Here is a 17,882-nt window from a genome sequence, read left to right as displayed (position 1 = left end):
GCAAAGGAAGAAGAAAAAATATAACTACGTAGCGAAAGAGGGTCTCTGAACGGGAGCATAGCTAGTGGACGAAACAGGCAACGAGCCGTGAAAATAACGAGACGAGCCTATACAGACAGTATTGACTTGGCAGGACCAATGCAGCAGAAAGGAACGTAGATGCACCAGGCTGTTCTTTTTTATCTTGCTCTTTCTTGAAACGTCAACCACGGAAGCAAATGCCACAGAGCACCCCAATGGCAGGAATGTTTTATGCCCCGACGCCGTTCCGCAAGGACGGTAAAAAAAGAAGAAAGCAGAACGATACGAGAGATGCCTGTGGCCGTGCATGCGTCTTCGATTGAGGGCTTCCTGCTAAGATCTTTGGTTGTCGCGGGTCCGCGTTTTCCGAGCAATGCGCACAGTTCGCCGGGGCAGTAACTGTACGCTGTCGTCTTGTTGGGGTTATTCGAGCTGCGAGCGTTGTCTCGAAAGTGTTTTCCGGTAGAAAACTAGGTTCCTGCAGCAGTTTTTTATTATTAATTTCTTTCACGTTTCTATCCACTAGCCGTTCCCGGCATGTCGGTTGCTCGGCAGCAGATATTGAGGGGCGCCTCGGAACTCGTGCGTTCCAGCGGTGAGGCAGACGTCAAGAGACGACGATGCATGCGAGAATGCATTCGCTGCTCGACCAACCAGCACCGAAGAAGCAACCAGCGCCCGAGCCATTGCAACTTCCGTCGCGTCGGGACCGTCTTGTGGTTTCCTCCCCTCAGCGAGGTCAACCAGTATTGATCAGCATGCATAGCGTTTCTCTTCGCCACGACTTAGGTAGCAGCTCATGTGTTTGAATGTTCGTATAGTCGTAACCTAACGGAATTTACAGCTTTATTTTTTAGCTTTTTAATTCGTGAGTAATTAGAGTAGCAGACCTAGCTGCAAGAAAATAAGTATAATATGCCCAGAACACCAAGCGATCTGAAACTACCTATTATTACATCGGAGGTGCTGACAAGATAATGCCTGCATAAGGCACGCCGAAAGGTATATTCACATAATATGCAATTCGCAACTCAATAGACTTTCATCTGACGCGTTAGGAATGGTCAAATCCAATGATCACAATTGCTGCAGTATAGGCCAGGTGAAAGAGTGACGCACGTCGAAGAGTTATGCAGCATAACCGCATTGTGTGCACGAGCACGACCATGCGTTTGTCCGTGTGCGCGTTACTGATACTACATTCCTGTTTAACACAATATGTGAATAAGACAGAGAGACAGAGAAAGACAGAGAGAGAGAGAGAGACGAAGAGTAAATGCAGGGAGGCGAAGCAGATAGAGTCTCCCCGCTCCGGGACGTCTGCGTCAACAGGCGTTGGGTGCGTTGCGACACCACGTGCCCGAACTCAGGAGAGTTGGATCCTCCCGCGTGTAGCCATGCTGGGCTTAGCCGTGTCTGGGGAAAAGGGGATCCTGGGAGTTGAGCCGATGCCGGGTGTTTGGATCTTTCCGGGTGTTTGGATCTTTAAGGCCACCCGGCGGAGTCGAGACACCTTTTTGGCCTCTGCTTCACATAGACGGCACCTCGCGACTGACCCACACGGAGGAAATCGGCAGTTGCTTTTTTCTGCCCCCCTCTTCAATCTTTTGCTTTCTCTCTTGCTGTTTCTCCTTTCCTGTCTTCTTATCACTTCTTCTCACCTCCACATTCTGGGCGGCAAGGGTCAGCCTGATGTAATTATGCAACGTTGGGTATTTTATATTAGGGTATAGCGGCGATGCATGGCTGGCGTCTGCAGGCATTCTCCTGACCTTCTAGCATCCCCTTGTTGGGCTGGGTGGTGGGTGCCCACGATCACCGCCGAATTTTCCAACTCGGTATGGAAGACGTCTTTTTTCCACTGCCTGATCGCTCCCTGAATGGGGGGGGGGGGGGGGGGGCGCACCGATGAACCATTCAACTTTTTTATCCAACCGCAAGGGACCTTTCCCAAATAGCACGGTGTTCACAGTCAGCACGAAATTAAGATAGTCCGAATGATCTCACTGCTTCTTGTAGACAAATTTCTAACTGAAGCAATAGGCCCAGGTTATAAAGTAACAAAGTTGGGAAGCGGTGATCTTCTCGAAGTTCGTGATAACCCAGAATACGAGAACCTCTCGAAACTTGGAGTGTTTGAGGACATTCCTGTTTCATTATGCCCCCACAGTCAATCAACACAGTGCGCGGTGTAATCTCGGAAGATGACCTTCTCGAACTTAGTGTTGTCAGGATGCAAATGATTAAAATACCGCGAGATAGCAAAGAAAAACGAACTAGGCATGTAATTATTAGTTTTGAAACCAGCATTCTTCCATAATCAATCGAGACCGCTTACTGTAAGCTTCTTGTTATACCGTACCTCCCAAATCCGCGTCGATGTTTCAAGTGTCAGAGTTTTGGGCATCGGTCACAAACCTGCAGAGGGCTTGCTACTTGTGCTAAGTATAGCTTTATTAAACACCCTTCTGACGTTTTTACTTCAACAACCCACTGTGCCAGCTATCAAGGAGACCACCCTGCTTACTCACAATCTTCCCCGTCGTGGAAAAGAGAAAACCGAATAATAAAACTCAACATGAAACTAAATCTGTCTTCCCCAGAGGCACGTAAACCTTTCTATTGGAACAATCAGTCCAGCCTTCTTAGACCGATGTGGCACGCCGGCGGGCAGCACCACATCATTCCGTGGCCGCCCAAGACAAACGGATAGTGACGGTGGTCACGCCATCAGCTCCCTCACTGGAACAGTCCACGCTGTTCCGTCCCCGACAATGGAAAGCCAGCAGACCCCCAGGCCTGTTGGACTCAGGGTCCCTGTCTGTGCAGATCGGCCGAAAACTCCCACTGCGCGGGCAGTATCCACCACCTCAGACGAGGTGATGGATACGAGCACAACTCCTGAGTCTCAGACACCCAAGGAACGGCACAGCTCCCTCGAGCGCGCTGGGAAGATAGAAAAATCCCGTATCTCGAGGCCTGGAAAGGTCTCGTGAGCTAATCTAATTTAATCTCTTAGACACACACACAAAACGCATATATTATGGATACAAAAATAATAAAGTGGAATCTCATGGGCCTACTCCCCAACCTAGACGACATTAAGGAACTCTTACATAAATGCAGTCCAAAGGTGCTGTGTGTCCAAGAAAATAATTTTACTCCTTCACACCCGAACTTTCTCCGGCAGTATGCCATTTACCGAAGAGACCTCAACGAGGCTCTTGCCTCGTCGGCCAGTGTAGCAATAGTAGTAGATAAGGGTGCTGCTTTCCGGCAATTACAGCTTAAAGCGCTCCTACAGGCAGTTGTGCTACGCGTGGTGCTCTTTATTTTGCTGGTAACCATTACCTTCCAATACATCCCCCCGAACTACCACCATTCAATGACAGACTTTCACAGCTTTATCAATGAGCTGCCCGAATTTTATATTGTCGTGGGAGATTTTTATGCACACAAAGATTTCTGGGGAGACTGCCAAGATGCCAGGGCTCGCTTTGTGAAAACTTCCTATTCACTCCGGGTGCATGCTTCCTCAATGATAATCTGGTACACTCGTACCGTATCTACAGTAGAACGTCATTAAGTAACCTCATGGAAGCGAACATTTCCCGATTCTCATAAAGTTACAAAACGTGGCGAAAGCTTTCCTTGCGTCCGCCACTAGCTAGTCGAGTCAGCCGACTAGAAACGTTATAAAGAACTCACGCGCATGGCCTGGGAAGACCTCAACACTTCCTATTGACGATACAGTGGCATATCTGACAGCATTTATAGTTGACGTGGCATCACTATGTACCCTGAATCAAAGGGATCACCCTACAAACGACGTGGTGCCTGGGGAAATGCGGAGTGCAAGGAAGCTCGTAGAAATCAAACTAAGGCTTGGAGTCACCTTTGCGACTCTCCAACTGCGGAGAACTTGGTTAGTTCCAAGAAAATAAACTCACAAGGTAGAAGAACATGCTGGCGTCCTAAACGGGAATGTTGGGGAAAATACATCAGTAATAAATTCATATAAAGACTAACGAAAAGCCTGGAACAAGGTGAACAAAATAAAAGGTCCCTAAACTCATCCTTTACCTTTAGTAAGCACAAAAGGAGACACTATTTAGGACCAAGATGATTCTCCAGGGGCACATTTTCCGTGCGTTTCTAGTTCATAGGATTACTCCGATACATTCCAAAGATACCAGCGACAAGTGGAGCGATAGAACTCTGGATCGAAAAGGAAATAAAGAAGAATCTTACAAACTCCATTTACCATGGTGGGATTACAGGCTGCACTAAAATGTTTCAAAACATCGGCTCCTGGAAACGATCAAATAGTTTACGAGATGATCGCATAGTTACACGCTGAAACACACAAAACGCTACTATCACTTTTTAACGTCATATTATATGCCAGTTATATTCCATCTGCCTGGAAGCATGTAGTCATAATTCCTATTCTCAAAAAGGGAAGGACCCGACTTCGGCCAGCAGCTACAGGCCTACAGCTCTGGCTAGCTGCCTATGCAAACTCTTTGAGAAAATAGTAAACAGGCGCCGAATTTACACTGTGTACAAGGTACCTAGACTTTCTCATTGGTTGATATTTGCGTTCATTGCTTGTGTCCATTTCAGTGTATATGTATGTTCTCGACGTTGATTTCCTTACTGTAAGCTTTTTTACTGCCGCCCTGTAGAGGGGGCTGTGGACCCCTGTCAAGCTGCCGTTTGTTCGTGCATCTTTTACCTGCAGCCTCATCCATCTTTTGTGATGGGAAATCAACATTATTATTATTATTATTATTATTATTATTATTATTATTATTATTATTATTATTATTATTATTATTATTATTATTATTATTATTATTATTATTATTATTATTATTATTATTATTATTATTATTATTATTATTAATCCCATATCCTGAAAACAGCAAAATACTAGACCCTTTGAAGTGAGGTTTTACGGAGCGTAGATCCACAACAGGTCACCTTGTCGAATATCGAGATGCCTTCGAGTGCAAGCAGTCTTTATTATCGGTATTTTTAGATATGGAAAAGGCATGCGACACAAATTGGCGTTTTAGAATGCTTCGTGATGTGGCTGATATGGTTGTCCGAGGCAACATTTTGAACGTGATTCAAAGCCACCTGTTTAATGGCACGTTCCGTGTCAGGAATATGTTTTCTCATCAATTTACACCGGAAACCGGTATGTCACAAGGTGGTGTGCTGAGCTACGCCTTATTCATTGTAAAAATACGTTCCCTATGTAGGGTAAATCAGGCACAATGTTTTAGTCAGTGTATGTGGATGACGTACAAATTGGGGTTAAATCGCGCAATAATTCTATCTGTGAACGACATGTACAAGTTGGCCTAAACAAATTGTATAATTGGGCTGACGAGAATGAATTTAAGTTAAACTCCCAAATAGGCACGTACGTTCTATTCTAGAAAAAAAAAAGAGGTATACTGCCTGACCCTGCTATCTATCTTAATGGACAACGGCTATCTGTCAGCTACGAACGCAATTTTTAGGAATTAGACTCCAAACTAACATTTCACCCTCACCTTAGGTATCTGAGAGTAAGGTGTCTTAAGTTACTGAAGCTCTTGTTCCGCACATCTTGGGGAAGTGACAGGAGATGCCTTTTGAGCCTCTAGAAAAAGCACCACTTGGGTGTACGCCTGGCCATAGGCGCTTTTAGGACAGGTCCGGTAGAAAACCTGTATGTGGAGTCTACTAAATGGTCATTATATTTCCAAAGGACATATGTAAGTTTTTCCTATGCTTTCAAGGTTAAATTAGACGCGGAGCATCCATGCCACTCATGTATTCGTGACGTGTCTACTGCCAGGCTATTTCGTGACCGCCCAGCTATTAGGTTTCCGTGGAACCTTGGTTTGAAAGCACTGGCAGAAGAAACAGGTGCTTTAGTTCCAGAGAATGTCCTAATGGCTCCCACTCACCTGCCCGTACCATGAGAATGGCAGACCATCCATTGCGAGATCTCTTTCGTATAAATATCAAGGCGTGCACCAGAAGCCCATATACAATCCAATTTTCGTGAACTTGAGGAGAACTACTCATGCGCAGAATACTATACAGATTCTTTCAGTGTCCTCCAATGGAGTTTAGTACGCAGCTCTCGGACCTTCATTTTCAATATCCGGGGCACTAAATCCACATACAAGTATCTTCACAGTGGAAGCCTACGCTATACTCTCGGCTGTCCAACACATGCGGCTCAGAAGTCTCGCCAGGGCTATTGTGTTTACAGATTTATTTATTTTATTTATTTATTTTATTTATTGATACTGCAATCCCGGTATCGGGATTATAGCAGGGTGGGGAAAAGAATTAGGCAGTTTCACAAAAATGGCAAAATGTAAACAAAAGAAATATAGGTGCAGGTTGAAGCTCTGCAGCCAGCATCAGGAATACATTTGAATAAGATATGAAACAGGAAAAAAAAATACACAATAGAACAGTAAAGTGATGAAATGCCGTAACACAGACTGGGCAATATGTTGAGCGAATAACGTCAGTGACGGTTGCAGCACTTCATTGTTAGTGAGGTTATTCCAATCGGTAATAGTTCGTGGAAGAAATGAGTATTTAAAACAGCTATTACGGATGCGAAAAGGAGTTAAAGTTAGCTGATGTCGTTGTCGGGTCGCATACCCTGATGAAAAATGAACTAAATTGGTGATTTCAGTTCTGTAGTGTCCTTTAATTAATTGGTACATGAATTTAAGTCTTGCCGAACGATTTCGCTCATTTATTGTCGGCAGACCAGCTTTGATTAAAAGATGTGTTATCGATGTAATTAAGTGTAGTCAGAGCCCTACTTAGTCCAAGAAAACGTAAGAACTCAGTTTTTAGTAAGCTGTACAGTCTGCTGTGCTCCGCATATATGTGCAATCAAATGATTGTCATATGCTGGGCACCTTTTCACAAAGGCATAAAAGGCAATGAAGCTGCTGACAAAAGCGCTACGTCACTAACGTTTAGCTACACAGATGCAACCATTCCTATTGCTTCTACATACCTCAAGTATTTTCTACGCCGTAAGCTAAGGAAACATTGAGAAGGAGAGTGAAATACCCAAGTATTGAATAAGCTGCAGATGATAAAACCAAAACTAGGAAACTGGACAACTGGAAAAACAACATGATATAAGGAAGTACTTCTTTGCCGATTAAGAATAGGGCACACAGTACTCACCCTTACCTTTTGACTGGCAACAATCATACGACTTGTAGTAAGTGCGTCGATAATCTCGCAGTTCTCCATGTGCTCATTCAATGTCCTGCAATAGAAGCAGAAAGGAAAAAAATATTTCCCTTCTGCATATCGCGAGAACATACCACTACACCCGGCCTTTTTTCGTGGCAATGAACCGTTTCTTAATCTACAAATCGTCTTGGAGTTCTTAGTTGAAATGGACACCCTGAAAATCATTTGGTCAGGTAATTTTAGCACATGATTAATAGCCCTTGTATGCAAGAGCTCTTTTGAAGTTCTTGTGTCACTCTTATGCTTTGTAGCATCATGTTTTGAACGAAACCCTGTTCCCACAGCCCACATCACTAACTGATCCGTGTCATTATTTTATATATGTTTTGCGCAATTTACAGTGAGTTTTTAGGCCCTTTTACAGCCCTGTCACATCCATCATGAGAATTCATTGTCTATGCTATCCGCAATACATAGTTAAAATAACCATGCGTAATGGCGCTCTCTGGCCTTAACTGGCCATTGCGCCATAAAACACTACACATGATCATCAGGTATTAGTCTCCCGTTTGCTACCCTACACTGTGATTGGGAGATAGGGCTCAGAAAGAGGACACAGGGGAAAGCGTTAAATAATGCACACACAGAGGCACATACACGAAGGATGCTTCAGTAACATACGTTTGCAAAGGCCGGTAGATCGCAATAAGCGCAGTAGCGCCAGCACGTACTTCTTCTGCGACGTTAGGTCCTGTCGGTTGTGTAGAATTCCTTCTTCTGATAGTGGTCGGCCATCCATCTAGCTGAGTTCGTGGCCAAGTGATTCGCTCTGTGAATTGTACTGCGGGCAGTGGCACAACATATGGCCAATCAATTCTTCATTGCCGCAGTGGACAAAGTTTGGGGTGCGGCCTATCCCTATGCGGAGCGCATAGGCTCTGGTAAAAGCAATGTCCAAGCCGAAACGATACAAAAGCGTGACGTTTCCACGGCGAAGCTTCCCTAGGACTCGAAGGCTTAATGTGTGACTAACGGAGTAAAGCCGGGAATTCCCGAAATGCGGCTCATTCCACTGCGATATGCTGCAATGGCGAGCAAGCAGGCGGAGCTTCCGTGCTGCGGTAATTCTAGAAAGTGGTATTGGTACGTGGTGGCTCTTAAAATGAGCTGAACGCGCTGCTTGATCGGCCCGCTCATTGCCGATATTCCCGCAGTAGCTTGGAAGCCAGTGGAAAGTTATTTTGTGGCAAGCATCACTTATATGGTGCATTGTCTCTGTAATCTGAAATACTAGTTGTTCGTGCAGTCCGCGTCGTAAAGGTGACAGTACAAATTGCAGTGCCGCCATTGAACGACAGAAGGTCGTCCACTTGTGTGGCGATTCATTACCGATGTAATCAAGGGCAGTAAAGAGCGCTGCAAGCTCTGCTGCCGTCTATGTCGTCACGTGAGTCGTCCCAAATTTAATGGTTGTAACTTTAGCTGGCATCACGATTGCCGCAGGGGAACGCTGTTTGGCAGTACAGATCCATCAGTGTAGCTATGCGTAGAGTCGTGGTAGTTCTCGTACGAAAATAGTAGCGTGAGCTGTTCAAGGGCTGGTGATGATAGATCAGCTTTTTTCGTGATGCCAGGTATTGTGAGATTGATTTTTGGCTGAGTGAGGCACTATGGAGGAACCGAAGGACTCGCAGCAGTACTGAAACAGGCTGGCAGTGATTCGCCATGTGCGGTTATCGTTTAGCTGAAAAAGGTGCGTCATCTGTCCGCTGGTAGAGAGGCTATAGGTGATGGCGAGGAGTCATGGCAAGATGACTTATATGGGTCCTCAGCGTCTCAATTTCAATGTGGGTCTTCACAAGGTGGTCTCTAGCAATTGCTATAGTTGCCACTGTTCATGCATTGTGAGGCACGCCTAGACATATCCGCAGCGCTTGAGCCTCAACAATTTATATTGTGCGGAGATTCGTTTAGCCTGTGTTGGTTATTGCGGGCAAGCTTTACCATAGAAAGCCGAGAAAAGGCACCCTGTATATTTGTAGCGTAGCACTTGTCCACATTCCTCAAGTCTTGCCAGTGAAAAACTTGAAGTGGCAGGTGCTTGTCAACCATCTTTTCACATGTGATAACTGAGGGCTCCATGGCAAGTCCCTGTCGATTATGACACCTAGAAACTTGTACGATCGAACATGTGGTATTATATGGCCATTTATCATTACGCTGTAGTTTGTTATGGGTTTACGCCTAAATGGCACTAGTGCGCATTTCTACGTGCTGCACTTGATTTCATTATTCAGGAACCACCACAACAATGGACAGTCTTTAGTGACTCTAACGCAGCGCTTCAGTGTATACAAAGCCCAATGCGCCACGGACCCAATGAACAACTGGCCTGCCTTAAGTTCATGGATTGAGAATGGTTCATGCGGTGATCCCGTGGTGATGGTGGAATGTTGGGAGCTGTGAGTTGGCCGGATAATCTGGCGCAGAATTGCTCTGCCCCGTCAATCTCCGGTCTCTTTTGAGAGAGGGCTAGAGCCTTGAATGGGAACCGCTGTACTAGGGGTATTCGGAGGCATCGCACCGTTCTCAATAGTTGCGATAAAGGCTTGCATTGATCTAGCGACTCACAGAAGGTAGTACAACGTTGCGATTTGAGCTTGTCTAACCAGCACTCGATCTTCTTTTGCGTGCGTTTGTCGGTCCGTAAATCGTCCATTTCCGTCGTGAGTCGGCACATCCGTTCAGCGCGTCGTAGGATTGCTCGAAGTCATTCTAGTTCCACATCAAATTTTGTCAGTGTCGAAGTGCACGTCAGAGCACGTATCATGTCTTATACCGCGCTATTGGTTGCCTCTTCCAAGTCGAACGATGAATTGGCTTCGCAGTGTTCTTCCATGACAGACTGAAATTTAATCCACTCCATTCTTTGGATAATATCCCGTATTTTGGAAGGAGACAATCTTGTGATCTTGACGTATGCGAGGATATGTCCCACATGTGCGTCTCTATGTCCGCAAACAACCCAGCACGTCTGACAAGGCTTCGTGAGACAAAAGCTAAATCAAGACAGCTGTGGAGCCACGTATCAACGTAGGTCCTTTATCATTCAACAGCCACTGTTCATTACTGGAGGCGAAAGGTACCAGAGCTCAGCCTCTCGCGTTGATCTTCAAACTCCCCCAAAGTGTATGATGGGCGTTGAAGTCTCCCACAATGACCCATGGATAGGGAATTTAGAACAGGATGTGTCGCAGTCTTTTGTGACCAAATCGACTTGATTGAGGTAGGCAGGCACCTAGAACAGTCAAGGTAAAGTTCTTTTTCTATACTGGTAGCAATATATATATATATATATATATATATATATATATATATATATGTATTAGCCTGTGCCACTGAATGCCGCTAACATCTGCCGTTGGTACGGTCTGATGAATGCACATGAAGTCATGGCCAATGCCAAAACCTTCTTGTTTTCACCAATAGTTGTTGACATAAACGATATATATCCGGATCATGTTGGATAAGTTCGGGTATTTTTTCTTTATTTCTTCTTTTCGCAAAGGATATCAAGACTTTATGAAAACAGGAAATACATTTTAAACAATTGTAGATACATCCAAACAGCGAATAATTATATGATTGTGTTGAAGTAATGTTGAAGAGCATGCATATGTCGCAACTTATTGCGGCAAACCTCAACGTTCAATATTGCGTCGTAATTCATTTAACATAGATGTGAATGATTGTTCTTACAGCTCTGTACACTCTAATTGAGTACATTATGCAGACGACACGACTACTAAACGTACCTACAGCCAACAACGGGATACACTAATCGCTAAAATTAACAATATTATGCTGAGTGTAACGGTTTGGTGGCGCCAGATGAGTAGACTCATTATCAATCTTAATAACTTTGATTTGTGATGCTCGCATCTGCTCAGCGAATGATTCCTTGATTCCTCTAAATGTATAGTTAACACTCTGATCTATGCTAGCGACAGTGCTATTTCTCCCGGGGTTCAGCTTGACAAACACATGAAATTCAATAATTATATAGTCCCGCTTTCATGCAGAGTGGCATTAGTTATTAGAATTTTGAAAATCGTTCGTGCTCTTTTCAGGTTTCAACCCAATAGATTGTCTCCCAATTACGGCTCACTTCATAATCATATAATCTATTGCATCTCTATCGTGGAGCAACGCTTCAGTTACTTATCCCCACTTCAGCACATTCGTAATCAAGCAGTACGTATATTATTTACTTTAGCGGTTTTATGTATAACACTTGTTCGCTACTTGTTAAACGTAACATTCTATCTGTGCAAAAAATGAACGTGTATTTTCCTGGTATTTTTTATGTTTAGATACGTGTAAGGAAACTTCCATATCTTCTGCTACATGCCAGCGAGTTTCCTTTACTACATCAAATAACTACTTATACCTGAGCACGGAATTAGATACCGCAAATTCACTGCTAATTTTACATCTTTTTCAATCTGGAATTCATTGTCTGCAGGCATAAAAGAAGGTTCCGTTCATTCATTTGGGAGAAATTTGCGCTTATATTTCTCGAGCAGATAATTACTTTTCGTAATTTTATTTGTTTCCAATGTTGTGTTTACTGTAGTTTATCTTGTAGAATAGCCCGTTCTTCACAATTCTGTTTGTTTGCAATGCTCTACTGTATTCACTGAAAGTTGTTCTACATTGTATTATGTTGGATGTTCTGAATAACCTGATGCTGTTCACTGTCTAGTTATTTTTGTTTGATGTACACATTAAGAGCAGGTCTCGCATCTGTCCTTTCACTGAGGCCTGCTCCAGTATTTATGCCTTCTTTGAAACGTGTACTTCAGATTGACACCAGAAAATTGTAAAACTGATATAAAAAAATTGACAAAGGTACATGGAAATCAACTAGTCTCTTCCTGGCTATAGCTTTAGCTCCTGGCTCCTGGCTTTAGTTCCTGGCTTTAGCTCCTCCGTAAATAAACTACTCCAGTTTATGCCTGAATGACGATTTCATTTAAGTAAAGAGTCAGGTTAGAGGGACGTGTGGGTAGTCGCGAAATCGAAGTTGGAAGCCTTGCGCCTCAACACGACCCCTAGTTTATGCGCAGCCCAAGAGTGCGTGCGAAGGAGGCATTCAGGAACAAGAAGGCGCGCTGCTGTATGTATCCGTCGAGAACGCGGCTTGTTTCCTTGCCCTTGCATTATCGTTGAAAGGTCGAACTGCCTTCGAGGAAGCGCCTCGTTTTGGAAGAACACTACCTGTTTTTGCAAAGATTGCGGACAACAAAATGAATGCATTTGGACTTGTCACCGCGACAGACAGGTTCGGCCAGGCAAGGCAGTTGTCATTACGTTTATTTCACAGTCTGCTATTGTTCGTCATACACCTATCGCCTATGGTTCTTAAGTAATGTTTTATAATGCGAATAAAATAGCAGAAACATGCTTTCAGAGAACGCCACGAAATGCTTGTGTTTGTTTTGTATAGAACGAAAAAAAAAAAGATCCTCGCCACCACAGACTCACTCTCTCTCTCGCTTTGCTTATTTAGTGGAAGGAAAATTTTGCAGTTTTAGGACGATGGTGGTTAATCTTTAGCTGCGCGCTGTCTAATAAGATGCTCGCACTTATTGTTTTTCGAGTTCATTGAAATACACAGATGATCACGACATTGCTTGATAAGTTGCTCCGTCTGGACAAATATGTAACTGATCTAGCGGGTTCAGTGAGGGCATAAAAATAAGATTTTGGTGACGTGAATGGTTTCCAGCTTCATCAATGCGTGGCTTCAAGCCATTAAAAGTCTTGCTACTTGATCGGTGCCCGTGCTCAAGGTTTTCATGTCGGAAGTAAGAACACAAGGTTTCTATAATCATCCTCAAGATCAACCATGCGTGTGCTCAGACCAGCAATAGCTCCGTTCGCGGTCGTTTTATTAAATTAGCTTTCAGGTCTCGAACCCTATTGAATAGTTGCAACTGACCAGCGGATATGGTTTTCAATTCTGCTAGCACGGTGGCGGAGTCCTCGTCCGAGTTTCTTTCGAAATCACACGGAAATATAAACGATGTGTGAGTCCCATAGGAACGCACAAGCGTAAGAGATAGGCAGAAGCGTGGGGTCTCTAGCTGCAACAAAAAGTTCTATATGCTTTTTTTTATATATATGATATCTAAACCTCAGTTATTCTTAATCGTATTTGATTTATTTGTAATAAAGATACGGACGTACGGCTGTTAGAGGCCTAGGTGTGGTACCGTATTATTGAGGTAAAGCTTCTTCTTTAAGGCCTATATTAGTTTATCAAAGAGTTTAGCCTACCAGGTATACCTAACCTTTACTTAGTGGAATTAAAAATCGAAAATAAAAAAGAAAACCCAGAAGAAATCGTTTCATTCGCTGCCCCAGTTTCCTTGATCAAGAATATAAGTTTTGTAGAGAATCCGACGATTAGAATATGCTTCCTTGTCTTCGGCATGTAGCAGTATTTTTCCATGCGTGTATCGTGCGATAAAAGTTGTAACTGAACACGCAGCAGTGCTTCAAAATTCCATCCAACACATATCTAATATACAAGTATTGCTTTATTTAGATGCTTAAAGTTGTGTCATATTTAACCAGACACTGTACAAAGTGAAGAGCATAGACGAATCAATGAGGCGAGATGCTTAGTTGGCGTACGTATATATAGCAGAATTAAAGTGAATCACCGTAGAACTTTAACAGTCTTGGTTGACACCGCCATTCTCGGCCTGGGGAAATTGTAGACATGTCATATGGGTCTGCATCTTTGTAGTCTAAGAAGCTGATGTATTTAGGCCCGCCAAAATTTATTTGGCGTATGTGCAGTCTCTGTTACGCCATCGCCGTTGCAATCATCTCGTCATCGCGATGACACCTATACTATATAGCTGAATGGCAGACATGAGAATGCAAGACGACAAAGAAATGCTGCTACACTAGAAAGGTTTCGTGAAGTGAGACCCTATGGGGGGGTATGTATTTCGTAATGATTCGTTTCCTTCAATTTCATGCAATTCTTATCATCTGCCTCACCCAGTGAACACAGTTATATTTTATAGAAGCATGTTGCCAGTTTGCTGGCTTACATGGTCCCGTAATGAAAAGGAAGATGAACAAAATAGATGGCTGCAAAAACGAGTCTGGTCGAATGTGGGAAATTTGGTGCAATGGAAGAAAACGCAATTATAACATTGGGGGCTTCCATTAACTTCAAATGGTCTTACTCAATTTGTTAAATGGATATATGGCCATTCTCATAAGGACTCTTTGCCAACTTCCTTAAAATTGGTCGTTCGATACATTGCTCCGCTATATTACTCAACAATATCTGAACAACTAATTAGAACGCCGACAATATTACACAAGAATCTGAGGCTTTAACTGCCAACTTTCGATTATTTTATCTCTACAGCTAGTCTCGGATCTGAGCTGTCCTTTGCGCTATAAAAAATTGTAGAGACCACTAACCATGGTAATATTTTGCGCACGTTCATACCAAGCTCAATTGACGTGAGTTTCTCTGCTGCATTTCATGGCGGCAAGCGACCGCTCTAGAAGAAATGCTTTAAAACTGGCCTCCATACTTTGCAGTACGCTCATTGGACATTATTCTATGTCTTGTCATTGCCCTGGCAACTATAAAGAAGTCGGGCCGCTGGTGGGGCGAGAGACACGTATTTAGAATTTCGGAACATGAAGGGGGCCGTTGGGAAAGCACCCCTTCCGGCGAAAGTAGCCCTTCAGGCGTAAGCCCTTGCCATTATAAGCGCCGGAAGTGAACCAGCACACCTGAGGCTTCACGTGGTGTTGAAAGATTGCTAATTCAGGACGGCCACAAAAGGAAGTGCCTTCATTGTTTTCAGACAGGGTCGCGGTAGCTTTGTACACTTGTTGCAAGGCTTAACAGTTTCAAACTACTCCTGGCTGCCTCTCCAAATATACGAGTGGGAAATTCGTTTAAGCGTTGGAGCGTAGTAGTTGCTCTTTCAAGCAGGCAACTTTAGTGAAGCATTGTTTGCACTGCACTCATCGCTCGAGGCTCTATGAACTCGCCGCACGTACGTGGCGATGGTAATACAATTAATGGAGAGCCTTGCTTCTATGAAAGTTCGTGTATTGAAAGACTGCGAACACGCCAACAAGAAATATAGAGGCAACAGTACTTTCCTAGTTTGCCAAAGTGTTTTTTTTTTATTCTTCTGATCATGGCTTTTTATTATTGCCATTATTCAGCGTTACTATCCTTCCAGCATGCGAACTGCGATGACAAAGTCACCTGGGAATCGAAAGGCCCCCCGGCTGTGGATTATTTCCTTACGCTTAACAGTACCGAATGCCATTTGTTTCGTTTTGATGTCAAGCTGCATGTCTATGCGCATGTAGATGATTACATAGTTAGCCAGCCAGGTAGAATAGTTATTAAGGCGGAAGCCTTTAATGGCCCGTTGCCAAGTTCACGTGCCATTAGCAAAAACTGTCACAGCTTTCCGGCCTCCTGATTTGTCTCCTCTGTGTCATGACGTCACTGTCGCTAGACAAAGGTGTGCGCCTCCTGATTGGCGCTCGTGCGTGACGTCACTGTCGTCAAGTGCAGGTGTCGGGGTGGTTCGGCGCCGCCCAGGACGACTCATCACATCGGCACGCCTAGCAGCCGTGTGTTCGACGGAGCGCCCTGACGTTACTGTCGTCAGGCGCTTGACGTGGCCTCTCGATTGGGCGCTGTGTGGCCTGACGTCACTGTCGCGAGGGGTTCGTGGCGACCGTCTGCTTGGGTGTGGTGTGGCGGTGGTGGTGGAGGCAGTTTACTTTGCGGTATCGTGTGGAAAGGATGCGTCGTCTCACCAAATCAGTGTCTCCCAACACGCGACGTATGGCAGCCGCTGAACGCAAGCGGTGCTCAAAAAAAGCTGAGCGTATAGCGTATACGCCGCACGTATCAGGGTGGTGAGGCGCGTCCGACACCACAGAGTCCAGGGATGCGATGGACCACTGCAAGATAGGCATTGCGTTTGAAGCGACTCACTGCATCTCCGGGAACCAAGGCAAATGAAACTCGGAAGCGCCGTGATCGCCATCTTGCCGTGGCAAGCCGAGCAAGTACAAGTCAATCGATCAAAGTGGATGATGAGGATGGCCAACTACATCCCGGCACCGCCATGGAAGCCGCGTCTCCTGCTGATCCACAAAGGGTGCTGCAAGAGTTCGGCATTGCAGAGCTCCCATCCTGGATGGGCACCCACTAAAGCACAAGGAGTTCACTGGCCATGAGTTGCAAGCCGACATCATCCCAGATGACAGCTTTGAAATGATGGACTCAGAAGACATCGAAATGATAGACATAGGCGTAAACGACGTTGTTGGCATTTAATAAACAAACAAACATTCACATAGCACTGTACGAGTTCTGTGCCTCCATGGTGTTTCCGACGCAACTAACGCCATTGGCAATGGTGTCAGGCTTCCGTAGTTTCACACTTTAGTCTTGACAAAGTGTCTTCCATTTTTTATTGATGTTCAGTAAACTCCACCACGTATGAGATAGCGAAACGCCAATGCTATCGACGACGTGTGCTTGCCTTTGGTTCCCTTTCAATATTAGTATAGACGGTTACAGGAGCAAATAATCGAAATGCATATACTAAACCCACATTAAAGTTATACAGACACGAAGGGACGGGCTAATACGCCTTGTCCTCGAACGCGTATTATCCCACTGAAATTGATACAAACTGATGTTTAAGCTTGAAAATGCGCATAAGTTCCAATGGAAACTACGTCGCAATAATCAACAACTGTCCCATATGGTGCCAAGAAAGTTTCGGTTATGGTAGATATTATTCATATTAGGCACATTGTAAGTTATTCTTCAAAATGAAGTATTTGTATTTTGTTCTTATTCACAGAAACGTATTGGCAGGTGAACACACACATGGGAAAGAGCAACCCAGATTATACCAGTCACACGCAGGCTGGCAACCTGAGATAATTCCTGTTAAGAAGGGCTGATGATTGCCCGTCAAGAAACTGTTTACCCGTAGATTTTGTAATCACGTCTACACATAAAAACCCTGTGCTAGCAAGGACATACCTGAATACTTTTTTTTGCTCAAAACAACAGACGCAAGAAAGACGACAGGACAAGGCGCTATTCTTAGTAGCTCCTGGTCCTGTCGTCTTGTGTCGGTTGTCTTGCGCTAAACAAATTATTCATGGATTCTCACCAACTAGCCCGCCAACGCATTGTGCTGAAGGATATACCTGATTAAAAACATTTTATGATGAAGCAGGACTCAAGCTAAGCATTTTACAAGGGTACGAAAAAACGCAGACATTGCGCGAAAAAAAAAGAAAAAAGACACAACGACATGGAAATCCGCCACAAAGCCTCCGCTTTAGTTGTTCATGTACCTCGTTACAATTTGTTTCCTTTCTTTTCTTTGGATGGGAGGACATACATATTCAGCACTATTATTTTAGGCTGGACTGGTTGAAAATTCAAGTGGCTCTACAGGAAAAAGTTCCTCTATTTTTGTTTTTACTTTATGAACACATACAAGGAAATGAAATCTGGGAGCATTACT

General features: G+C 44.2%; 1 protein-coding gene across 4 annotated transcripts in view; it reads right to left on the bottom strand.

The window, feature by feature from the left end:
• LOC135903595 (uncharacterized) overlaps positions 1-17,882 on the bottom strand; it is a 1,541,440-nt gene that overhangs the window by 1,208,232 nt on the left and 315,326 nt on the right. For all 4 annotated transcript variants that reach the window (XM_070532127.1, XM_065433912.1, XM_070532131.1 and 1 more), the window contains exon 2: positions 7,252-7,330. Coding sequence is in view for 3 of the 4 variants with exons in the window: in XM_065433912.1 (XP_065289984.1) it covers positions 7,252-7,330 (79 nt within the window). In the remaining variant the exon portion in view is untranslated. The remainder of the gene's footprint in view (positions 1-7,251; positions 7,331-17,882) is intronic.

This window comes from Dermacentor albipictus, chromosome 1 (assembly GCF_038994185.2).
Source record: "Dermacentor albipictus isolate Rhodes 1998 colony chromosome 1, USDA_Dalb.pri_finalv2, whole genome shotgun sequence".
In the NCBI taxonomy this organism is placed as follows: domain Eukaryota; kingdom Metazoa; phylum Arthropoda; class Arachnida; order Ixodida; family Ixodidae; genus Dermacentor; species Dermacentor albipictus.
This window is presented reverse-complemented; position numbering and strand designations above follow the sequence as displayed.